General features: G+C 36.7%; 1 protein-coding gene across 1 annotated transcript in view; it reads left to right on the top strand.

Moving 5' to 3' along the window:
• The window catches only part of XK (X-linked Kx blood group antigen, Kell and VPS13A binding protein), a 45028-nt gene extending 18986 nt beyond the window's left edge, over positions 1-26042 (top strand). Inside the window, exon 3 of the mRNA XM_050776526.1 lies at positions 21576-26042. Coding sequence (XP_050632483.1) covers positions 21576-22402 — 827 coding nt within the window. The 3' untranslated portion in view covers positions 22403-26042. The remainder of the gene's footprint in view (positions 1-21575) is intronic.
• Positions 26043-27468: the final 1426 nt, after the last annotated feature.

Consider the following 27468-nt stretch of genomic DNA (forward strand, 5'->3'; position numbering starts at 1 on the left):
TCTGGAGATGATAGAGACTTAAAGTGCCTATGGTTCACTTACGACTTGTGATAAAGTGAAAAGTCCAGTGGAAGTACATAACAAAAATAATACAACTGAAGAAGAAATTGTGACATACAAAATAAGATAATAAAGCCAATGTAAAAAAGTTTTGAACAAAATGTATGTCAGCATAATGATTAATCATATTTTGAAGTAAGTCTATGGTAGATTCTAGACATCTGTATTTTACTAAACCTCCATAAAAAGGTTTGATGTGCATCCTCAACTTAAAAAGCCGTGAGGGAAGATGCTTCATAAAACTTAAAAGGAAAGTTGTGACTAAATAGTTTTAGAAATCTACTGAAATGATGACTGTTAATACCATAATTTTGTTGCCTAATATCATGAAGGAAAGCACTAGCAGGACTCTGATAATTAGAAACATACTATGGACAGTGGGGGCACTGACAAATCTCTAGGAACTTCTCATACAATCTAGAACTTCTGAAATGTTTATACTAATAATATATTTCATATTCAGATTTTATCTAGGGAAGGCTGAGTACCTCTTTTCTTTTTTTTCTTTTTTCTTTTTCTTTTTCTTTTTTTTTTTATACAGGGTCTCACTCTGTCACCCAGGATGGAGTGCAGTGGTACAATCATGGCTCACCATAGCCTCAAACTCCTGGGCTCAAACCATCCTCCCCACTGAGCCTCCCAAGTAGGTGGGAATACAGGTACACACTACCATGCCTGGCTAATTTTTTTTTTTTTTTTAAGAGACAGGATCTAACCTATGTTGCCCAGGCTGGAGACCACCTCTTTTGATTTTACTTTTTTCCATGCAACTCATCAATACTAACAGCAGCAAAACTAATTTTATCTAATATCTATCTTTTTATAAAGTGAAAGAACAAATCTTTCCTATTTTCTAGGTACTCTGTTGGACATCTCAAAGATAAGTCTAAGTGTAAAAGATTTATAGAGTTTCATTTTATTTCATTTAAACTTTTGAATTTTATTTTGAAAGGCAAAATTGCTAGGAGATTTGAGAATTAAGTTAGGATCATGGGTGGCTGAGTACATGAATGGTTGTAGCTTGGCTATCTGTTAATTAAAGTGACAGTACAATATTTGGATAAACATACAAAAGACCTTAATACATTCTTAATGGAGAACTTTTTTTTTTTTTTTTGAAGAGAATAATCAAGGGCAAGATAAAGTTATGGGAAAAAAGTGTTATTGTGGTAAGATGCAGAATCCCTACTTTTAGGGCAGGATTACATAGGTAATATTTTAGGCTAAATTATGACCCCAAAGATATTCACTTTCTACTCTCTGAAACCTATATATGTCACTTTATATGGCAAACGGAACTTTGCAGATAAAGAGATTGAGGTTGGGAGATTATTGTATTGTAGGTCATGTAGGTGGGCCCGGGACAAATGTTCGTATAAGGGAGAGGCAGCAGCAGGTTTGATCACAGAGGAAGAAGACAATGTGAGGAGTGAAACAAGATGCTGCACTGCTGGCTTTGAAGATGGAGGAAAGAGGCAGGAACCAAGGAATGCAGTTGTAGAAGCTGGAAAAGGCAAGGAAATGGATTCTCTCCTTGATCCTCTGGAGGGAGCATGCCCCTGTTGACACCTTGACTTCAGCCCAGCCAAACTGATTTCAGACTTCTGATCTCTAGAACTTTAAGACAACAAACATTTGTTGTTTTAAGCCACTGTGTTTGTGGTAATGTGTTATGGCAGTTATAGGAAACAAATACACGCCAAAAGTAATCTTTTACAACCTTTTATTAAGAACAGACCAATACTCCAAGAAAACTCATTTTCACAGAAGAACTAATTCTAGATTTGTTTCAATGAAATATTTGCTTTTAAATAACCCACTATTTACTTTGACAGTCTCACAAATAAACCCATCAAAACTGAGCCAGATTTGGCAAAATGTTAACACAAAACTGTGTTCCTTTTCAGACTCTTTCTGCAAACCTCCTACAACTTTCTTTATTCACTCAGGTTTTATCCTTCACCATTCTTCCTCATTCCCATCCTGGAACAAGTCATTTTTCTTTAGAACAGAAATATACATTTTTGCCCATAATAAAAATTTCATTATCTTGAGATTCCTAGTAATCTCATTCACTTGTATTAATAATAACTTTTAAGCAGCTACTTGTATTTCACAAAGAAAACCAGGGAGTAGATAATTGTGAATTTCTGTCATTTTAGCAGCCTAACCAATCTCATGAATATACTTCACTGAGCTTTATCCAGCCACATACTTCCCTTATTTAATTCCACAGTGTGGCAGAAATGAAAATGTTCATTTACAGACCCAAAGATAAAGCCTCTTTGTGGCATGTACGAATAACAAGCAATGGTGTATAAATGAAAACTGTGCTTACTGATCAATTTTTCAGAATTCTGTCTTACTTAGAAATGATCTGGAAAGCCAATGAATAGCCAAGATCTTCAGTTATCTAAAAATTTTGGAAATGCTCTTCAAGGTAACATACTACACAACCTCATTACTATGGAACTACAAATTTATCAGAACAGTGATTCAAGTTGCTTAAAAATAGATTTAAGTTTTTAAGTCATTTTAAATATTTGACAGGAATAATTCTAGCTCATTTGATCAAAAAGCTGTATAAGTTTAGGAAAAACATACCCAAGAGTATAAAAATATATGCTTGTATTAAATATGACACTGATAAATCAGAGATGTTTACATTAAACTCAAAGTCTTAAACTAGTCTTATTTGCCAAAGAGTTACATAAATTATATAAATCTGAATTCTTAAAATGGTTTTGAGTTGGTTTCTAGGATAATATATTTTTTAGACTAGCACATTTAAAAATCAATAGTACAATTTGCGTATTTTAGGAAATTCTAGTTATATTCAATTTATATAAGCAGTTATTTGTCTAGATATGCCAATCAGAATAGAACTCCTTTAATTTGGGAGACTTTATAATCTAACGTATTAATACTGTGCATAGGTAGGAAAACATTATACACTCGTACAATCAGAGTGAGGATATTACAGACATATAGACCTACAGCTAGAAATAGAGTTTGTAGCTTCAATTCTTCAATTTCAGGCATGGATCAAGATTGAACACAAAATCAGAAAATCTCCCCAGTCCAGATTTTAATAGCTCTTTTCCTGTCAAAGGGCATGAAATTCTTAAGTGATTTGAGCTTAGAAAAATAAACTAACAAAAAGGGTGACAAACCAGACTTTCTGTTGCCCGTCACCCAATAGGGACTAGATTTCTCTAAACCATGGATGCACTTAGATCTCCAGATTGTTAGACCTTAAAATCGGATTTCAAACCATTTCTCTCAATGGTAAAGGGGAATAACTTAATGGTTGTAAGTGAACCAGAACAAAATAGAAACACAAAATTTGTAGAGAGGATTTCAAATGAGAAAACGAGGGTGTCAACAAAGCTCTATTGGTGCTCTGGATTCACCTATGAGAGCGAAGAAAGGACATGCCTAGGCTTTAACTGCTCACGAGGTGCACTTCCTTGTCAGCAATGTTTACCTGACTCTTACAGGTGAATCAGTTGGACATCTTGTTATGACTTCCAAAGTGGTTAAAATATATTTTTCAAAGGGTAAAATTATGTTGCTCATACAGATGTGAACCTGTTGTTTACGCATAAGGAAATGAACAGATGTTATGGCCAGGCGTGGTGGCTCACACCTGTAATCTCAACACTCTGGGAGGCTGAGGTGGGTGGATTACCTGAGGTCAGGAGTTTGAGACCAGCCTGGCCAACATGGTGAAACCCCTGTCTCTACTAAAAATACAAAATAAATAAATAAAATAAAAGAGAACCAACTAAAGATTATTTAGAGTTATCAAAATAAGTATGTAATTGGAAACAAAACTTCTTGTATGACATTTTGAGAGGGAAGACAGTTGAACCTGTGTTGAACAATGCATTTTGCAGTATGTGTCAGTGACCTGTCAGATAGCCTGTATCCTAGAGTTGAAAAGCAACAAGACCAACAACAACAACAGGAGTTACATCGCCCCACAGAATGCGGAAATGCCGGTGCACAGGCCTGAGTGCCACCGATTCTTTAGGGGTGGGACAGTCAGTCTAATTGACATGTCCCAATTCAAGAAGAATTACTGATGCCTGGGTTCCAGAGCCTGGCAGGGCTCCTCACAGCCTCATCCATTGGCAAAATCACTCATTTGAGGAAGCCCCATGCTGTTGCCATCAGCAAATTCTCTCAGAAAGTTTAAATCCATGATGTGTTTCTGACTCCTCTCAGTTTCTGTCATTTTTAGTTGGAGGTGTCTGTGGGACATCTAAAAGAAGACATGCCATAAGAGATTTTTAAGATTTAGTATGGAGGCAGGAATGGCTGTGTAGCCTGGAGAGATACATAGGCTGATAGCAGGCTTTGGATGCTCTGAGACGTATGTCCATGCATCTGTGGTGAAAGATTCTGTGCACGTTGCCAACATCCTATCTTGAGCATGTGTCGCAGCACATACTGCAGTGTTTCTCTTCCTTTCTGCCACAGGCCTTTCTCCTCTGGCAGGGAATGCAACTCAGGTACTGATGAGAAGTGTGGGTAAGGTAATGCCCATGGGGCCACCCCAAACTAAGGGAGATGGTAGTTGATGGATAAGACCTCAGCCTGTCTGTCCTTTAGATGGATAATTTGGGGTACAATTTACACAATCCTCTGTGGATCTCCAGTGGGAATGAGCCTCATTTGCCACAGTGGTAACCAGTTTAAAAATGTAGTCTTTAGTAGCCTTGCTTCCTCCCCTCTCCCACTTCCCACCCAACTCCTTCATTCTGCTTTCTAGGCTTACCTCCCAAATGAACCACCTGCACCCAGATGCTTGCCTCAAGCTCTTCAGTTTGAGAGTAGTCATCTAAATAGAGATGATAATTTGAATCACAGTGGGCCAGGCATATGCAGCTGTGAAAAAGAAAGCTAGGTTCATCCAGGGACAATTTCAGTCACAGATGATGTGATGGAATTGAAGGGTAAGCATGTTTGAGGTTTGTGCTAGAGAATGAATGAAGTTTTGCACCAAGTATTCTTAGCTGGATGTGGGAAAATAGAGGATTTGTTTCATTGGAGGACTTGGTAAAAATTTTAAAAAAACAATCGTAGTAGCTCTTAAGCAAGCAAGTCAGATGGGTAGAAGGTGGTGGTCAGGATAGGGTGTTTGAATTAGTGATTTCAGAGGTGTTTATTGACTCTTGGATTACTAGGAAAGCGCTCTTAATAACTCACTCCTGCAATTTCACTTCTGCTGTATTTGGGGGAAGGCTAAATAGGCTAGGATTCTTAGGTCTAATTTTATACCACACTTCTCTGAACTTTGATAACCTGATGCAGTCATCTTCTGTTTGATCAGATCGCTGCCCAGAGATCTACCTTGGCCGGACACATTGGCTAGATTCTGAAAAAACCTCACTTAATTTTTTTGTCTGTTTTCTGGACCAACTGTATTTTATGAACTAATCTAATGATAATAGCTTTAATTCATATATTCATAGAGGAATATTGTGAGGAAGGAGTTGAAGGCATAGCTTTTTATGTTTGTATGTGGTGCTTTACGTGATGTAAGCTTATAAACTTTTGGCATAACATCATCTTTTTTTGCATGTGTATACTCACACACAAAAACACAAAACACAAAACTTCAGGAAGTATGAAGGGAAATACACTGGAATATCAATTAGTTGTTGTCCTGAGATAGCGAGAATATGGGGTACTTTTTTTCTTTCCATTTATCTGTGTTTTTCATGCTTTCACAATGAGTATAAGTTTTTGTTGCAAAAGAGAGAGTGATTGATCATGGGCTACTCTGGATGGCTGTGGGTTTTTGTCTTACTCATTTGTGCATGCCCAGTTCTGACACATATGACTGCTCAATGTAAGGTCAGTGAATGTTGAAAAAAACCTAACTGCTATCACGGAAGGTATTTTTTGTGAGTTAGGCAGGGAAGTTAAATTAATCTCAATTACTTTCTTTCTTTTCTTTTCTTTTCTTTTTTTTTATTTTTTTTTGAGACAGAGTCTCGCTCTGTCGCCCAGGCCGGAGTGGAGTGGCGCAATCTCGGCTCACTGCAAGCTCTGCCTCCCGGGTTCACGCCATTCTCCCGCCTCAACCTCCTGAGTAGCTGGGACTACAGGTGCCCGCCACCACGCCCGGCTAGTTTTTTGTGTTTTTTAGTAGAGATGGGGTTTCACTGTGTTAGCCAGCATGCTCTTGATCTCCTGACCTCATGATCCACCCACCTGGGTCTCCCAAAGTGCTGGGACTATAGGCGGGAGCCACCGCGCCCGGCCAATTAATCTCAATTTCATAGATGAAAAAAGTGAGGGTATCAATTGAGATGTTTTCATTGCAAGTGATAGAATGTGCAACTAAAAGCAATTTAAAATTGTAAAAATGTATTATCTCATATAATAAGTTCAGAGGCAGAGTGATCCTACGGTTGACTAACTTATTAGCACAACAGTGTCGAGGATCCAGGCACTTTCCATCTTTTTATCTGTCTTCTTTGGTTTCTTATTGGTGTCTCCCCTGATGATTGCAAGAGGACCATGTATCTATTATGTATTTCTGCATAACAAACCAGCATAAAACTTAGTGACTTAAAGTAATAGCAGTCGTTTCTTTTGCTTATGATTTTGTAATTTGTGTAGGTATCCACAGGGCTTGCCTTGCTCCATGTGGCATCAGCTGAGGCAGCTTGACTAGGGGCTGGCAATTTGGTACTGTTTAATACTGGTTGCTTAGCTGGGGCTGAGGGCTGGAGGCCTTGGTTCTTTTCCATGTGGACCTCTCTTGGCTTTTTTACAACATGGAAGCTAGATCTTAAGAGTGAGGATTCCAAGAGACATGAAGTAGAAGTTTTCTGTGTCTTAATATGTTGGCCTGGAAACCAGAATCATTTTTGCTTGATCCTATTTAGGAGTCACATGATCTTAGATTCAAGAAGAGAAAACGTAGACCCCACTTGTTGACGGGTGGTATTCCACAGGACTTCAGGAGCCATGTTTTAAAACATCTACAGGTAGTTTTAGGTCTAGACATTACATGCAGACATGATGAAGAGGGAGGTTTCTTCCTGTGTACTTCTTTTTATTAGGGAGGAATGCCTCTTTTTTTCAACATAATTCTATTCCGTTTCCGTTGGCCAAGATTGGGTCACATGTCCATGCCAAACCAATCTCTAGGTACAGGAATAGAAAACGAAGTTACAGATTTCTCTGAGGTGTAGATATCCTTGACCCTACAGAACAGCTGGGCAAGGCCTGGAGTGGATAGACCAGCTTCATCCTCTTAACCCAATGAATACAAATTACAAATAGTATAATTTTTGTGTTTGTCTGTGACACAGAATAAGTTAGGAGACTGGTCTATATTAATCTTTATTTACTCCAGTGGTCAAACCTGGGATCATCTTCCTTGAACACGTGGAAGGATGAGCAGCACCTAATCAGAATTAGAGTTCTGCCTTTAAGGAAGAAGAGAGGAAGGATACCAATTAAATTGGAGACCCACAGTATCTGCAACACTGAGGTTTAGGAAGTTTAAGGGCCCAAAGCCAAGACCAAGACCCAGTTTTTGGACACTTGGCCCAATGTTAGTTGTTTTAACCAATACTGCTTCTCGTGGAGTTGGAGAATGTTAGACATGGAAGGGACCTAAGAGATCATCATGTTTGATTTTGCACACTCTGTAGAAACCACTTATTCGGTGTCCCTGAAAGGTATTCCACCAGCCTCTGCTTGATTATATTCAGCAGTGGAGCTGTCAGTATTCAAAAGACACTTCTATTGGTGAAGTACTCATTGTTAGAAATTATTTCTTATATAATAAGAAATTAAATGGGACTTTTCATTTTCCTCCAGAAATGACATCTGGCCCATGTGCTGAATATATTACCTTCAGAAAAAAAGCCACTAAGGACTGTCCAGTTTTCTTCTCTCAGGATTTTCTGAGAGTAACAAACTAACACTACCACAGTCAACCTCACATACCCATACCTTCCAATTCTAAAAGGACTTACATGGGGAGAAGGGGCAGAAGAGAAGAGGATCTTCTGTAACTTATTTATGGTGATAGGTTACTTCCTCCCTTCCAGAAGCCACTTAAAGTAGAATTTCAAGATGAACGGTGCTAGCAACAAGGGTAGTCAAGTCACTCCCTGACTTATGAAGCTGGGAACCCATAGGCCTATCTCAGTTGCTTACCTCCCTTAGAGATGGCTTGTTGTGTGTACCCTGGAGTTTAGGAGTATTTATGAGCATAGTGACTGAGGCCTGTTTTTCATTTGTATATTCCTGAAGGAGGGAGACTTGAGGGAATAGCCTGGAGTGAATAAAGACTGTGGTGCCATATGCCTGGAAAGGGGGTGAGAGGTCTCTGCTGTATCAGCTAGCTATTGCTGAAAAACAAACCACCAAAGACTTAATGGTTTAAATAAAACATTTATTGTTGCTCAATAGTCTACAGCTCTGTTGGTATGTTAGGATTCTCTAGAAAAGCATTATATAGGTGTATAGTATATATGTATATATTTCCAAATATATACATATATATGTGTGTATATATATTTCCAAATATATACATATGTGTGTATGTGTATATATATGTATGTGTATATATATGTGTATGTATATATATATGTGTGTGTATATGTATATTTTCCTCTTTGCTTTATCAGATCTTTACATGACATGTTTGCTTTAGATATGTATTTTTTTCCTTTTTAAGCAATAAAATTTATAGTATAGTTGGGGCACCCTGTGAGTCTTCCTTGTCATGATTTCAGAGTTTATCATTCTTGTGCATGATTTATAACTTTGCTGCATAGGCACTGTATCCATAAATAGGATATATTGATTTTGTAGGTCTTTAAACTTTATCACACTGCAAATAACTTTCTGAAACTTGCATTTTTTTTTCAGTCAACATTATATTTTTGAGAACTATACACATTGACGAATGTAAACTTAGTTTATTCATTTTTGTGGCAGAAAAGTGTTCTATTGCAGGGTGGCCAACCTTTTTCTGTAAAAGGATAGAAGAAAAATATTTTAGATTTTGCAGACCATCTATGGTCTGTGTCACATATTGCAAATCCAAGAAAGAAATAGCTTGTATATATCTGATAGTGGATTGGATGCTCTGGTACTTGTCTTACTTTATTGGCTTACATTTCTAACAATTCCATTTAATGGTTTTCTGCACCAGAGGTCATTTTCAGCTATAGTCAGTATAGTATACATAGCTGCTGTAGCAGCCTAAACAATGGTCCATATGATTGCATAATGGTATATGCCTATTATAAGATTATATTAAGTCTGCAAGACTTGAAGGTGGGTTCATATTCATTCCTCCTAAATTAAACCCACCTCCAAATGTGCCAGGGGGGAGAATGTTTCCATCCACCCACCAAGAGTTTTTGCTTAGGTTTGGCTTTGGCATGATGTTGGCTCTGAGTTTTTCCTGGAGTTTGTGGCCACAAGTCAATGGAAGTTACTTAGTGGTACTTAGTGGGAAGACATATGCCTCCTACCCACCCCCAGACAAGGGTGTCTTGTCAAGGCTGTGCTTGAGTTTAGTGAAACATGTAACTGCTGCTTATATAACAATTTGAATAATCCAGTATCCAGTATAGGCCTTCTGATTCCTCACCCACATCTCCGTAAAGTAAGTAGGTCTTGGTAGTGCTGCATAGAATTAGAGGCACTGAGTAGGTATAATCACACATCGAAGAAGTGATATCCTTGCAAGGTCCAAACCACTTGTTTTTCATTCTTTTTATCCTACCTATTTCTAAAAGGCTTTCATGTTGTTTACAACCATGGACATGTATCAAACATGACCATAAAATAAGGAGAACAAAAAATAAAGTATTTGGAAAAGAGGGAAGGGAAGATAGATTTGGGAAGAAAAATGCACTGAGGATTATTGTGGTAGTTGAAAAGATTAGTGGAGGTAAGAATGTGCATGCAAATATTTGTGAGTGTTTATGGTTCAAGTGTTGGCAAAAGAAAAAATACGAGAGATTGCTTCAGTCATGGAGGGTCTAATGGCTATGCTTTATTATTTACAAGGTTCACTGTACATGAGTAGCTACATTTTAAGAGGGTTTGTGATGCCTTGCCCTACCTGAAAATCTGCAGTAGAATAGAGAAATTCTGTCTTGGGATTCTGAGTGGTCTTGCTACCATTTTGCTGTTAGATACCATTTTGCTGCTTCCATTTTGCTGATAGAGGGCCCCATATATGAGTCTAGGATCTTACTTCCTTGATCTGCTATTGAAAGGAAGGTTTTTTTTTTTTTTTTTTTTTTTTTTTTTTTGCGTAGTTCAACTACTGATGCCCCTTTTCTCTGCCTGAGGCAGGATGATAAGGAAGGAGGAGGACAAGTTGAAGTTGCTAGGGCAGATAGAGGGATCTGCTTCTGCCCCCACTTCTCTCTGATCATTGGTTATTCCTTGAGAGGCAATTCTCAGAAACCAGCTTAGCACAGTGAGGCTTACCCATTCTCGGGTGCCTAACCAGCATGATTTCAGAAGGTCTTTACATATGAAATACTCGCATAATAGAAGACAGACATGAAATTTGGGCTCAGTGGAAGCAAGGAAGAATTGAACAAATCCTCAAAGTACCCTTGGTGGATTCTCCAGACTCCTTGAGGTCCTGAGCAGTTTTAAGGGTAGCGGACTCCTTCCTGCCTTCAAGTAACAAAAGAGATAAAATGTGGAGCTGAGACCACTGCTAGGGAAATAGACGTAATTATATTTATTTAGGCAGAAGAGCCTACTGGTTAAGGCTATGATCTGGGGCAAGACTACTTAGATTGGAATTCCAGCTCTGTTAACCTGAGTGATCTCTGGGAAGTTATTTAACATCTCTATGTCTCCACTTTCTCATCTCTATTATGAGGATAATAACAGTATCTACTTTATAGGATTGTTAGAAGTTAAGTGATTTATAGCTGTAAAATTCTTACAATAGTCCCTTGGCATGAAATAAGAGTGCAATTTTTTGCATAAGAAAGATGCACTGGAAGAGATCTTATCATCCAGGTCCTTAGGCAAGAAATCGAAATACGTCTGGGAGAAAAGAACAAAATCACTCAGGATCTCTAAGGATTATAGAGTATACAGTTATAATCATGTCATGTGGGTTGTGAGTGATGGGCCATAGTATTTGTTCTCACAATTCTGAGGACAAGATATAAATATGTGTTGAAGGAAAAGTCCTCAATTTTTGGCTAAACAGCTGGTAAACTGACAGATGTTCAAGAGAGATTTTGGTAACAGTGAGATCTTAGTCACTAAGACTTAAAGAATTTTCTTTTAACAGTACTAGGGCATCATACTGGTTATATTGCAGAATGAGTTTTGCTGTAGTAATCTAAATAGGGGTTTATGTCATGTCTATTTTCTACTTGGCATTTTGCCAGGGTAGGGAAAAATATATCTGAAACAACTCCATTATAACAATGAAACGATAGTCCTTTTTGCCTTTAAAAATTCTAATCTAATAAACATTTATTGAGTGCCTACTAAGTATAGTAACAGTGTACCTAGTTTTTTCAAATACATATTATTATTGAAGTATAAAGGACACACAGAAAACTATACTCATCATAAGGGCAAATATTGATTTATCACAAAGTAAACTTACTCATGTAGTTCTCTATCCAAGGTGAGAAACAGAAGAGTATCAGAATCCCCAAAAGACTCCTTATGTTTCTTTTCAGTTACTTTCCTCACCCACCTCCCCGAAAGGTAACCACTAAGCAGAAAGCAGACTTCTCACACCACAGATTATTTTTTCCTGGGTTTTAAAATTTTATGTAAATGGAATCAGAGTTCTGATTTCTTTCACTCACACTGTATTCATGAAAGTTATCCATGTTGTAGTTTGTAACAGAAGTTTGTTCCTTAGCATTGCTGTATAATATTCCATTGTATGAATATACCACAATGTATTGATACAGTCTGCTTTCAATTAATGTTTAGGTTATTTCCAGATTGTGACTATGACAATTAATGCTTCTATAAATATCCTTGTGCTGGCCTTTTAGTACACATATATATACAGTTCTGTTGCATGTATATGCAGGAGTAGAACTGCTGGACCAAAAGCAATGTCAATGTTTAGCTTAAGTAGAGACTGCACAGGCAGTTTTACCATTTTACACTCCCATAAGCAGTGTATGAGAGTTCCAGTTGCTCCATATCCTTGCCAGCACTTGGTTTTACTTTTTGTGATGGAGTAGGTGTGTAATATCTCATCGTAGTTTGAATTTGCATTTATTGATGAATAATGGACTAATTTTCTTTTCATGTCTTTAGTGGCCATTTTGGGGATGTGTTTGTGTACGTGTTTGTGTGTGCATGCGTTTGTGTGTGCATGCATACACATGTGTGAAAAGACTATTCAAGTATTTTCACTCATTACAAAACTGAGTTGTATTTACCCTTTTGGTCCTTGTTCATGCCTTCTTGTATCTCCATGCTTCCACATAGGATCATTTCTTATGGGCCTGAAATACTACTTTTAGCATCTCTCCTTTAGTGCAGATCTGCTGGTGACAAATTCCCTCTCCTCATTTTTGTTTTGACAGAAAATGTATTTATTTTACCTTCATCTTTGGGACTGTGTTACTTCCTACTTTTAGGTTATCATTCATCTTCCGGCTTCCATTATTTCTGTTGAAATGCTACTGTCCTCTGTCATTATTGTTACTCCTTTGAAGTTCATCTGTTTACTTATACTTTCTGACTGCTTTTAAAGACTTTCTCTTTGACTTTGGTGTTCAGCAATTTTAACATGATATGCTTAGTTGTGGTTTTCTTCATATTTATCCTACTTGAGTTTTGTAGCATTTCCTCAATCTCTGGTTTGATATTTTAGCAGTTTGAGAAAATTCTCAGCCTTTATTGCTTCACATATTGCGTCAGAGCCATTCTTTTCTCTCTCTTTCTCTCTCTCTTTTTCTCTATCTGGGACATTTTCACTCTACCATAAGTTTTTCATGCTTTTTGTTTCTCCATTTGAGTGTTTTCTTCTGACCTACCTTCTAGTGAGTACTAATTATCTTTAGAGCTGTATCTAATCTGCTATTAAACCCATCTGTTGATTTCTTAATTGTAATTATGGTTTTTTTTTTAGTTCTAGAATTGTCATTTGAATTTTTAAAATAGTTTCCAGTCTCTGATAATTTCCCAATTTTGTCACACAATTTTAAAAACATATAAATTATAGTTATTTTAAGTCCATGTCAGATTGTTACAAAATCTGTATCTCCTATAGGTCTATTTTTATTATCTATGAGTATTTTTGGATTTTGGTCATTTTTTGTTGTTGGCATACCATGTTATTTTTAATTTAATGCCAGGTATTTGTAAGAAAAAATTGGAGAAATTTTGAGGTTCTGCATGAACTATCTTTCTCCAGGAAGATTTTGCTTTTGTTTATGGCAGCCAGATGGACTAGATGCAGATCAACTTGACTCAGTAATGACTTGAGATGGTTGAAACCTATATCAGTCTTTGAGAGGGCTTAATCTCTTTCTAGTCACCCTAACTCCTGATGTCCTTTGAGTTTCTACCAGAAAGCTTTGGGTGTACACTAGGATCATTATGGGGCCTGAATGTCAATATTTGTTCCCATACCCACCAGCTTTGAGAGATTGCTGTAAGTTGTATTCATATTATTTGTCTCTTAGTACTCACTTTCATTTGGGAAAATGTCTTGAGGGAAAAAGAGCTTCAGAATTTTCTCTAGAGATTTTTTTTTTTCCTTTCAAATGTCTTAGCTCCAGGAGTACTCACTGCTTTAGAAGATCTCTGATGTCTTTGAACAGATGTTTACCTAGTTGTTCTTGACAGAAATAATGGATTAAACAAGCTAATCTGCCATGCTAACGTGGAAATCTCTTGCTTTTTGATGCCTTTTTTAGGGAATTCAAAAAGCATGAGAAAATGAAATTGTACTTTTTTTGTCGTTTTAAATGTTTGTTGATGGCCACAAGACTAATACTTTATCCGTTTTTTCTTTTGCTTTTTTCTATTTGTATGAATTTCAGAGGTACAAGTAGTTTTGTTACGTGAATTTATTGCATAGTGGTGAAGTCTGAGCTTCTAGTGTATCCATCACCCAAATAATGTACATTGTACTTAATGTACTTAATGTACATTAAGTAATTTCTTATCCTTTACCATCCTCCCAAATCTGTAGTGTCTATCATTTCACACTGTGTCTCCATGTGTACACATTATTTAGCTCCCACTAAGTGAGAATATATGGTATTTGACTCTTGTTCTGAGTTAGTTCACCTAGGACAATGGCCTCTGGTTCCATCCATGTTACTGCAAAAGACATTTCATTCTCTTGTTATGACTGAGTAGTATTCCATTACATATCTCATTTTCTTTACACAGTCATCCATTGACGGACATATAGGTTGATTCTATATCTTTACTATTGTGAATAGTGCTACAATAAACATATGAGTGCAGGTATCGTTTTAATATGATTTATTTTTCTTTGGGTAGATGCCCAGTAGTAGGATTTCTGGATTAAATGGTAGTTCTCTATTTAGTTCTTTGAGAAATCTTCACACTGTTTTCCATGGATGTTGTATTCATTTACACTCCCACCAACAGTGTATAAGCATTCCCTTTTCTCCCATCCTTGCCGACATCTGTTATTTTTATTACTTTTTTATAATAGCCATTCTGACTGGTATAAAGTGATATCTCATTATGGCATTAATTTGCGTTTTTCTGATGATTAGTGATGTTGAGCATTTTTAACATTTTATTCTATAATATATATTTAGTCTGTGCAGATCTGGGCTTTGAATTCTGGCACACTTTTTGGGATACCTTTAGAGCAATGTGAAATCTGTTATGAGTTTGATTCATAGTTAAGAACGAAAAGCAACCAAAAAAGATATACAAATGGCCAATATGCGCATGAAAATATGCTGGAAATTATTAGTCGTCAGGGAATTGCAAATCAAAATCACAAGATACAATTTCACACCCATTAGAATGGCTAGAATAAAAAAGTTAGATAATAAGAAATGTTGATGAAGATGTGGAAAAATTGGAATCCTTATAGAATAATGGTTGAAATGTAAAATGGTGCAACCCACTTTGGAAAACACTATGGCAGTTCCTTTGACAATTAAACATTACGTTACCATATGACCTAGCAACTCCACTTCTATAAACTCAAGAGAAAAGAAAATATATGTTCACACAAAAATTTGCGCATGAATGTTCATAACAGCACTATTCACAATAGCCAAAAGGTAGAAACTATCCAAATGTTTAACAACTGATGGATGGACAATGTCTTGTATATCCATACAATGGAATATTATTTGGCCATTAAAAGGAATGAAGTACTGATACGTTCTACAACATGGATGAACCTTAGAAACATTATGGTGAGTGAAAGAAACCAGTCACCCAATACCACATGTTCTATTATATTATTCATATGAAAGTCCAGAATAGGGAAATTTTTAAAGATAGAAAGTGTATTAGTGGTTGCTTAGGACCAGTGGGGGCAAAATTGATAGCTAAAGTGTATGGGGTTTCTTTTTGAGGTGATGAAAACTTTTAAAAATTGACTGGTGATGGTTGCACTTATATGTGAATATTTAAAAAATCATTAAATTGTTCACTTTAAATGTATGTGAATTATAGCTTCATTATTATAGAAATTTTTCAACATACAAAAAGATTGAGAGGATATTATAATGAACCCCCATGCATCTATCACATCTTCGACAATTACGTGTTTTTACCAATGAAGGATTTTTTTTAAGATGCAGCTTACATAGGCAGATTCATACACTAGGGGAAAAGAGTCAGGATTAAGGGAGTAGTTGAGAATTTAGAAGGGAAAGATGATAATTGATAAGCAAAGTTTTTGAGGAGGCAAGTGATAGAGTGTAGTGCAGGTGGGGAGATCCTGGCTCCAGATCGTAAGAAAGACTCTTTGTTCACTGAGTTGAAAGAAAACAGGTAAAAATTACTGTCTTTCAGAAATCTGTTGAAAATTCTAATTTTTAGAAGCTTGCTGTGCTAACTTCCTCCAGTTTCCCTCTGCCACTGCACTCCATATCCCCTTTGGCTTCCCCAGTTTCCTCTTTGAAGTCATTCATTAATTTTTTTGAAAAGTCTATTCTACAAAAGCATTTCATGAGTTCAGTCATTTTACTGAAGATTCAGTGTCTACAGAGAGTAACCATAATACAGAAAGCAACCATCTACCATCCTCCATCTTATAGGCAGCTTGTGTTATCTCTCTAAAGCAACAGTCAAACTGTTCCCTTGTCCTATAAATAAAATTCCTTTCCTAAAAGGAATTCTGGGAAAGAAAATATTCTCTATAACTTTACATAGAGATTAAGTTTTTGGTGTTAAGTCAGGAAATGAACAAATCCATGCCTAGTGACAGTTAATTTCTCTGTGAATTAGGAAGGTTCATTTGGAAAGAGTTCATTTGGCTGGAATTGGGTAGGAGGAAGCTTTAGGAGTGTGCCAAGGGTTTGAAATATTGCCAAAGCCTTCCTTTTAGCTTTACCTAAAGTAATGTCTTCCCTTCTAATAATGATGAAAACAGCAAAATGCCTCCATCCATACACACACCTAGGAAATGAGATTAGGATTACTAGGGGATGTTAGACTTCTGTGAAATGCCACTTAAATAGGCAATACTGCCAATTTATCCCCTTTTGTATTGGCTCTGTGAAGATAAGGTTGGGAAATATTGTCAGGTAACTTTTCTCCATTTAAGTCTGAATCAGTAGGTATTTGCATGAGCATCATCCTTGTCATTCATTAGATGACAGCTTAAGTCTAGAGCTGGAAATGTACATTGGAATCATTTTGTACAAGCTTCTTGTCTCCCAAATGTGTCTCCCTCCCTGACCCCATTTCTATCTGTGACATTTTGTAGTGAGTGCCCAACAGTATGAATGATGATTAAAGCCAGTGATTTCAAAATATGTTTTATGCATTCTCAGAAGGTTTCTGTGGTTGATTACTACTAAGCACCAACTGGGTAATAATTGCCTAATTCTCTTGATAGAGAAAAAGATGTAATTTGGAAATAATTGACTGAACAAGAGAAAAATGGATAGATACTAGAAAAAATTATGTGGGCCATAGTATTGCTTAAAGCAATAAATATTTTGGAGTCAAAATACCATAAATATAACAATATAAATACCGTATATGTGTGACTACTTAACTTAGATTGTAATAATTTGTGTTTAGCTCATCTTCTGCACTTATTTTTCTTACAGTGGAGAAAACATAAGGACTATGAAAAAATGATTTAATACTGGATCCTTAGAGTTTGGAAATTTGTAACCACACTTACATGTATAAGTAATACACAAAGTATATCACTAATATGTTCTGCTTTACAATGCTCCATTGAATTAGCCTCTCAGGAAAAATAACAGTCCAATTACTCCCCGGTCAACTCAGGTAATGGTGTTTCTACCTTTTAAATTTGATTAGTAGATTCCAGTCTTTCCAGTGAATGGCATCATTAATTAAAGTCAGTGCCAAAAAACTATGAGAAAAACTGACGCTTTGAGTAAGAATGAGCTTCTCTTCCAGGCAAATAAATGCCAAAGCTTCAGAGTTTTTATGTCTACCAAATATAGATGTTTTTCCATTTGTTCATAACTTAAATAAGAAAAATATTTATTCCTATGCATTTTAAATTGTACATTTAGATAGAGACAATTCTGTTACATGGACAGAATTACATGGAATTGAGTTTTAAGAATCAGGCATGGATAAAGCTATAACAATCAAGACAGTGTAGTAGCAGCAAAAGAATAGACAAATAGATCAATGGAACAGAATAGAGAGCCTAGAAATAGACCCACATAAAAACAGTCAACTGATCTTTGACAAAAGAACAAAAACAATACAATGGAGAAATGATAATTTTTAAAACTCTAGACACAGACCTTACACCCTTCACAAAAAATTAACCCAAAATGGATCACAGACCTAAATACAGAATACAAAACTATAAAATTCCTAGAAGATAACATAGGAGAAAATCTAGGTGACTTTGGATTTGATGATTGCTTTGTAGATATAACACCAAAGGCATGATCCATGAAAGAAAGAACTAATAAACTTAACTCATTAAAATAAAAAATTACTGCTCTGCAGAAGACACTGTCAAGAGAATAAAAAGACAAACCACAGACTGAAAAAATATATTTTCAAAAGACTTATCTGATAAAGAACTGTTATTTAAAATGTACAAAGAACCCTTAAAACTCAACTATAAAAAAACAATCAGGTTAAAAAAAATGTGCCAAAGACCTTAACAGACACCTTGCCAAAGATGGACAAGATGGCAAATAAGCATATGAAAAGATACTCCACATTATATGTTATCAGGGAAATAAAAATTAAAACAATAATGAGGTACTACTATATACCTATTGGAATGGAATATCACTAAGCTTGAAAAATAAGGAAATTTTGCCATTTCTCAACAACATGAATGAACCTGGAAGATGTTATGCTAAGTGAGATAAGCTAGGCACAGAAAGAAACTTACTGCATGATCTCATTTATATGTGTAATCTAAAAAAGTCAAATTGATAGAACCAGAGAATAGAATAGTAGTTACTAGGGGCAGGGATGGGTTTGGGAAATAGGGAGATGATGGTCAAAGGATACAAAGTTTCAGTTATGTCAGATAAGTAAGTTCTAGAGATCTAATATACAGCATGGTGACTATAGTTAATAATACCTGAAATTTGCTAAGTGTTCTCCCACAGAAAAGGTAACTATATGAGGTAATAGATATATTAGCTTGACTATAGTCATCATTTTATAGTATATATGTATATCGGAATATTATGTTATCCACCTTAAATATGTTGGCAAAATTCCAGAACACTGACTAAAGAAAATACAGGTGGGGATGTGGAGCAACAGGAGCTCTCATTCATAGCTGTGGAGAACGCAAAATGGTACAATCATTTTGGAATACAGTTGAGAGGTTTCTTTAAAAATACACATGCTCTTACCCTACGATCCAGCAAACAAATCACACCCATTGGTATTTACCCAAAGGAGTTGAAAACTTATGCCCCTCCAAAAATCTACATATGGATGTTTATAACAAATTTATTCGTAACTGTAAAAACCTAGAAGCAACCAAGATGTCCTTTAACAAGTGAATGGATAAATAAATTGTGGCACATCCAGATAATGAACTATTATTCAGCACTAAAAAGAAATTGGCTGTCAAGTGATGAAAAGATATGGTGAAAAAAACTTAAATGTATGTTATTAAGTGAAAAAAGTCAATCTAAGAAGGCCACACATACTGTATGATTCCAATTATATAACATTCTGGAAAACGTAAAACTATGGAGACAATAAAAAGATCAGTGATTTCCAGGAGTTGGAGACTAGGGAGGGATGAATAGGTGGAGAACAGAGGAGTTTTACGCAGTGAAACTACTCTGTATGATACTGTAATGGTGGCTACATGTCATTATACATTTGTCCAATGTATAATGTCCAATGTACCCATAGGATGTACAATGCCAAGAGTAAGCCCTAATGTAAACTGTAAACTATGGATGATAATGATCTGTCAGTGTAGGTTCATCAGTTGTAAAAAAATGTATCACTTTGGTGGGGGATGTTGATCCTGGGGGTTGTTGATATGCTTGTGTCGGGTGAGGGAATATATGGGAAATCTCTGTACCTTCTGCTCAACTTTACTGTGAGCCTAAAACTACTCTAAAAATAAAGTTTATTAAAATGAATAAATAAACATTTCAAGATATTTTTTAAAAATGAAGCAGCAGGCATGGAAAGGTATTATCTCAATTTTATGGGTGAGAAAACAGAACCTAGAGAGGTTGCCATTTTTTCAGCATAAACTGGTGAGACGAGAATAAAACGAGAGCCAGGCTGTCATTTCCTAACTAATAGCCCTGCTTCCCATCCTTCCTTGTGCCAGTATTTAGAGATGTTGGCAGCCTGTAGTAAGTGATTATATTTCAGTTTTGACCACAGTCTACTTATGGGTTGGCATCATATATCTTAGATAGTACAACTCAAGGCCAACAGTGCTGTGCTCTGGAATGTAATACCACTTTCCATTTAAATGAGCTATATCTTGTCTCCCCAAACTTCTGCTTCTATTATAAACTGGATAAACCCATTACCCATAAGTCATTTTAAGAAATAAACAGGTGGAGTTGAGACTTCTTGAAATGCTAAGGACTTTCATCCCAAGACAGATTGACTCTCAGTAACAGTGAAGTTCTCGTTTCTTCAGTTCCCCACAGAATTTAAGAATGCATAAAAAAGGATGAGTTTGTGTCCTTTGTAGGGACATGGATGCAGCTGGAAGCCATCATTCTTAGCAAAGTATCACAAGAACAGAAAACCAAACACCACATGTTCTCACTCATAGGTGGGAACTGAACAATGAGATCACTTGGACTCGGGAGGGGGAACATCACACACCGGGGCCTATCATGGGGAGGGGGGAGGGGGGAGGGATTGCACTGGGAGTTATACCTGATGTAAATGACGAGTTGATGGGTGCTGACGAGTTGATGGGTGCAGCACAGCAACATGGCACAAGTATACATATGTAACAAACCTGCACATTATGCACATGTACCCTAGAACTTAAAGTATAATAACAAAAAATAAATTCAAAAAAAAAAAAAAGAATGCAACCACAGTGAGTATTCTATAGTCAGTGTATCAGTTTAAAAGAACCTGCAGATATAGAGGAACATACTGAGCAACTTATTACTGTTTGTATATCTACTGCTGGTATGTGCTGAGGGACATCAAGAGGAAATATCAGATTTGGTTGGTCGGTCTTGATTCCCCAGAAGCTTAGAAGCCAATTGAGAAAACAAAACACACCATAAAAAGGACTCTACATATTCAGACGGGCCCAGATGAGGTCAGGAATGTATTTTAGTGTGACTTACCCTGAAGCAGACCCTATGAGAAGAATTTGAGTGCATATATTTTGGGAGGAAGATGTAAGGAGTGCGGGAGAAGAGAAATGAGGTGGGGAAGGGAAGGCAGCCAATAAAGGGAGACAACTATTAGACGACTATCACCATGGGTGACTAGAAGTTAATCCAATGAGAAAGTACTAGGAAATGGCATAGAACACATGTCTCAGAGATATTCTATCTAATGGATGGGGAAGCCATAGTACTTGTATTCCAGCTCTTAATCTGGGCTAGAATTGGGGCATTGAGGGTGCTCCTGGGAGTATTAATTCATGGCACTTCAGCCTGACAGGCATCTGGATGCAGCAGCTTTCTGCAGTCTGGAAAACATACTCAAGCACAGTGGGCAGATGCTGACAACTGGAAGTCAGGCTGTGCACATAAAACAGAAGAGTTCAAGGAATGTGGGTGGGGTGCTGACAGAGTGTCTGCTGCAGTAGGATTCCTAGTGGAGGTGAGACTTGATGATACTCTCTCTTTTCTCCCCAGGTCTCCTCATGACCATATCCCTGTTGTCCATTGTGTATGGAGCCTTGCGCTGCAACATCCTAGCCATCAAAATCAAGTACGATGAGTATGAAGTCAAAGTGAAGCCTCTGGCCTATGTCTGTATCTTCCTGTGGAGGAGCTTTGAGATTGCCACTCGAGTTGTAGTCCTGGTCCTCTTTACCTCCGTCCTGAAGACCTGGGTGGTGGTTATAATACTCATCAACTTCTTCAGTTTCTTCTTGTACCCCTGGATCCTCTTCTGGTGCAGTGGTTCCCCATTCCCTGAGAACATAGAGAAGGCCCTCAGTCGGGTGGGCACCACCATTGTACTATGCTTTCTAACTTTACTCTATACTGGTATCAACATGTTCTGCTGGTCTGCTGTACAGCTGAAAATCGACAGCCCTGACCTCATCAGCAAGTCCCATAATTGGTACCAGCTACTGGTGTATTACATGATGAGATTCATTGAGAATGCCATCCTCCTCCTCCTGTGGTATCTTTTCAAGACTGACATCTATATGTATGTGTGCGCACCTCTGTTGGTCCTGCAGCTGCTCGTTGGGTACTGCACAGCCATTCTCTTCATGCTTGTATTCTATCAGTTCTTCCACCCTTGCAAAAAGCTCTTTTCCTCCAGTGTTTCTGAAGGCTTTCAGAGGTGGCTCAGATGTTTTTGCTGGGCCTGCAGGCGGCAAAAACCCTGTGAGCCAATAGGAAAGTCAGATCTACAGTCATCCAGAGATAGAGATGAGACACCTTCTAGCAGTAAAACAAGTCCTGAGCCTAGTCAGTTCTTGAATGCTGAAAATCTTTGCTCTGCTTAATGAGACCCAAGGTCTCAGGGCACAGGCATATTATTTTCTGGGTTTGATACCCGTTATTCATACAAATAATGAGCCCTACGCAGGGAACAAGGCAGGAAGTTAGCTGTTAATTCCTTGTGAGCTGCTCCTCTTTATAGAGCTCTTGGGTATGTAGAACTATATGGGAAGAAGCCAGGAAAACCTCTGAGTGTTGAAGGGGCAACCCAAGGCTTCACAGTTCACAGGTAACTATGTTATGTTCTAGGCATTACTGGCCTTTTCACTGACAAGTTACCCCTCAAATCTGAATTGTACTGGTTAGATTCATTAGATAGAATGAGGAGAGGGGCTTACCTGTTCTCTAGTTTTCCAGAGTGCTGGTTTGGGTAACCTGAAGTTTTATGATCCCTGAACATAGTTTTCACCCAAGAGCTGTCCTGGTGACCAAAAAAGATTACTAGGGTTTTACCATCAGCAACATCATTCCCGTCAGAGCTTTCAGGGAGGGCTGTTCAAGTTTGGTTTTTGAATAGATAGAGGTTTCATTTTCATCTTATTAGGGCTTTTTGTACATAGCCAACCGTAACCACCCTGGCATGCTGTCTCTAATTGATTCAAGAGCCTAGATTTGGAAACCTTGTCCCTTAGCATCCATAAATGCAGAAATGAGTGATAAATTTGGCTATGGAAGCCCTGGAATTTTAGGAAAGTTGTGATTCTTTGATATGTTGATGAAATTCTGGATCAGGAGGGGTGTTAAAACATCAAAATGATGGAGGCTTATGTAAGTAGAATTCTTACCATCTTACTCCTGCCTCCCCATTCCTTGCCTGTCAGGACCATTTTAGAAGAGTTACCTTGGTTAACTTAAGGGTTTTTTAGAAAGCCCCACAGAAATCTCTCACCCAGTTCCAGTGTATAGGGAATTTTCATTTTCATTATTTGAAGGAAGAGGGTTTTCCTTACCACCACCTGTAATTAGAGATTGATTCAGAAACTTTTTCTAAATTATAAAGACGGAATGACCAGAAAAGTTTTGTCTTCATGGAATGCAATTTGACTTGTCATAATTGTGAGTTAATTTGATAAAGATCTCCAGTTTTATCCTCTGACACCCTTTAATGTTCTATTTATTTTTTCCTTTAATCTGAGACCCTATTTGTTTCATAAAAGACGATTGAGTAGCATATCCTCAATTATCTTGGAAAAATGCCTAGATCTAGTGCCATTATTTCTACCATTAAAATCTTGAAAGTGAAATACTTGAAAACAGGTGAACATAAAGATCACACCAATTTAGAATGAATATTAAAGCCTGAGAAATTTACAAAAGGGACTCTATTTATGGACTCGATTTTACCATATGGAATAGGGGTTCATTTCTCTGTGTTAACCTACAAAACGTATTTATCTGTCCATTGCACTTCGGATAATTGTCATTTTAAATTCTTCTTGGTGTCAAATTTTTAAGTAATTTCATGCACACAGGAGAAAATGCAATTTGGTAATCAGTTTCCACTACATTCAGGGGTCAAGAAAGCAGTATATATTCTTTCACAAGACATCCATATTGTTTAATATTTATAGAGTTCATAGAAATACATCAATAAGCTCCTAAACTATAGAGCCTCAATTTTAGTTTTTCTCATTTGAAATGTTTTTGATTTACCAATATTTGTGTCCAGACAGTAGATCATTTTTTGTCTATTTTTAACCAAATAAGAATAACACTCAAGACTGTGTTCTCCATCCCAACACATCACTTACCACTTGCACTATTCTTAATAGGCCTAAAATATTGAGCATATATAATCAAAATACTTCATACAACATATACTTCCATGCATTCTTCATGTAATCACATATGTGCATAGATACACAATTGTAATACATAAAACACCCTTGAAAATATATAATGACTTTGAATAAAATAAAGTTACCATGTTAATACATCATTTTTTGTTTTTTCCTGATTAACAAAAGGGCTCTATAACGATTAGGAGAGCAGTAAGGCCATTCTTTAGTCATTCCAAGTGTATATTTGTATCACACCAGTTACTTGTGTTCATTGACACCAAATATTTTCAAGCTTTTTGTGAGAAAGAAATTCTTGCCTTGAGTCTCTGCAGTGGCAAATGGTAGGGGTGATAGTGCTCCCTTTTCACCTGAAATGCCTCCACCTCAGGCCTTGGGAGTGAGGTGTGGGAGTAGCCACCAGCCTGCCACTGACTAGGCATGTTACGAATTAGACAGGGATGGAGAGACTGGTTTTTTCCAGCTTTGGTTTGGAAGCTTGTCTCAAAAACCATTACAAAATCTTAACCTTCAAATACATTTTAAATCACTTTAATTTAAAACATAGGGGAGCAACTTGAGTGATCCCAAACCAAACTAACAGTGCTGGTTTGTCAGACACCCAAAGCCCACTGCACACATTTATAAGGACAGAGGTTTGATAACTCATTTGGGTATTTTGTCAGTTTTAACCCTTGATACACAGGTATCCCAGCTTTGGGCACATGTATGTCCATTCACTTTGGGGAAGGGATGTCACTACTTTCTTTCTGTGTGGTGAAAACATAAGCCATGGCGAACTGATAATTTTTGTTTTTAAATTATTTATATTACTGAATTGGCAAAATTATAGTTCACACTGGAGAGCTAGGTTGTCCTATAGGCATAAAACAAACCAGCAAATTTTCTCAAGTGTTTGGAGTTAAAATGTGTTTTTCAGTTATAATTTCAATTTTTAAATTTCTCGGTACTTTAATTAATTACATCCCATAACTTGTCAGGATAGCTGCTCCAACTGAATTGCTATCATTTGGCTGGATGGGGGTGAAGTATGTCTTCAAAATATATTGAAGTAAGTCCATCAAACATGTTTAGACTTCTCCTCATTACTGGAGACAGCCCAGTGTAGAGATTGGCACTTCCCTGTCCAGCCCTACAACTTAAATGCTCTATGCCTCAGTTTCCCCATAATACCCTTGTCCAACCTACCTCACAAGGTTATCAGAAAGATCAAATTGAATAATAGATGTGAAAATGCTTTGAAAATGTTTTTAAGTGCTATGCATATTTATAGAGTTGTTATTATAGTTATTCGAATCCATTAGCAGGTTATTTTTATTTTTTTACTGTTTGAAAAGAAATAAGTAGTGTCGTTCATATGAGTTCCTGAGTGGATATGTGAATCTTTGGTCTTCTCGGCAGGTGCCCTCTCTCACCACCAGTTGCTTACAAAAATTAGCACTCAAACACGTGGCACTTGGAAGAAAAAGACCCACTGAATCTGAGAAAGTGCTTTCTGGTGGCAAATGAATGTATCATTTTAGTATAGTTTTCTATAAAGGATATAGCAACATCTTTTGATAATTGTGCTTTACAACTTGAATGCTGATTCAAGGCATTATTTGGATGTGAGTTTAATCTTTTCAGCCTTGTAAATGGGAAAATATATATTAAAATTGATTGTCAAATACAACATTTCTTTGGAAACCACCTTAAAACATTAGTGCTGTGGTTATGAGTGAATGTGCCAGTACTTAACCAGTCAATGCATTGTGGATATGAGCTTTTGTTGACTGCTTCTCTGCAGTCGTTGATGCTAATAAATATTGTTATGTTTCTTCATATAATAAATTAATTTTTCAGTTTCTCCTTGTATTGCATTCTTTATACAATTCTTACATGACCTTTTTACTTGAGGGACTATTTTTAAAACAGAAATTTTAAAATAGTTTCATTGTAACTGATTATAGTTGTATGAACTCACCTGGAAATTACTTCTGTAGGCTGAGAAATTTGAGAGTGCTAAGATTCAGCCTTGCAGAACAGCAACAGTCCATGGTTGCTGAAAACTCCTCTGATTGTTTTATAAACATTTACTCCATTTGTTAAAATTACACTGCTGGATACTAAGATTCTGTTCAGTTGTCCATCAGTTGCCATGCACAATACAAAAAAGAGAGGCAATATACATCTCTTCTAGAGAAACATAAATATATACTGATTCAGAAATATAAAACACCAAAGAAATGGCTTGGTATTAACACATATAATCAAATGTAAATGGTTGGGAAAAACATCAGTCATTAAAGGGATCATTTCAGAGCATGAGAGAGACATGGACTGTTTCAATAATTCCTTTGCTTCTGAAGGTGGCCTTGGAATTTGCAGAGACTTAGCTATAGGATAAACCTCTCTTTTAAAAACAGCTTTATTGAGGCATAATTGACATACAAAAAACTGCACATATTTAATGTATACAATTTGATGAGTGTGTACATATGCAAACACTCATGAAATCATCACTACAATCAAGGAAAAGGCATATTCATCACCTCTAAAAGTTTCCTTGTACCTCATTGTTTTTGTTTTGTTTTGCCTTTGTAAGACACTTAACATGAGATCTATGCTCTTAATATTTTAAATTCACAATACACTATCATTAACTATAGGTACTATGTTGTACAACAGATCTCTATAACTTATTCATCTAACATAACTGAAACTTTACATCCATTGAACAACAACTTCCCATTTCCCCTACCCCCCAGGCCCTGGCAACTGCCATTCTATCCTCTGCTTCTGTGAGTTTCACTGTTTTAGACACCCTATCTAGGTGGAATCATGTAATATTTGTCCTTCTGTGTCTAGCTTATTTCACTTAGCATAATATCCTCCAGATTCTTCCATGTTGTCACAAATGGCAAGGTGTCCTTCTTTTTTTAAGGCTGAATAGTATTTAGGAATATGCCATATTTTCTTTATCCATTTATCTATCAATGGACATTTAGGTTATTTTCATATCTTAGCTATTGTGAATAATGGTTCAATGAACACTGGAGTGCAGATATCTCTTCAATATCCTGGTTTCAATTATTTTGGATACATACCCAGAAGTGGGGCTGTTGAATCATACAGAAGTTTTATTTTTTTATTTTTTTGAGGAGCCTTCATACTGTTGTCCATATTGGCTGTACTACTTTACATTCCTATCAACAGTATACAAGTGTTCTAATTTCTCCAAATCCTTACTTGCATTTAATTTTTTTTTTTGATAGTAGACATCCTAACAGGTG

Source organism: Macaca thibetana, chromosome X (assembly GCF_024542745.1).
Source record: "Macaca thibetana thibetana isolate TM-01 chromosome X, ASM2454274v1, whole genome shotgun sequence".
Classification (NCBI taxonomy): domain Eukaryota; kingdom Metazoa; phylum Chordata; class Mammalia; order Primates; family Cercopithecidae; genus Macaca; species Macaca thibetana.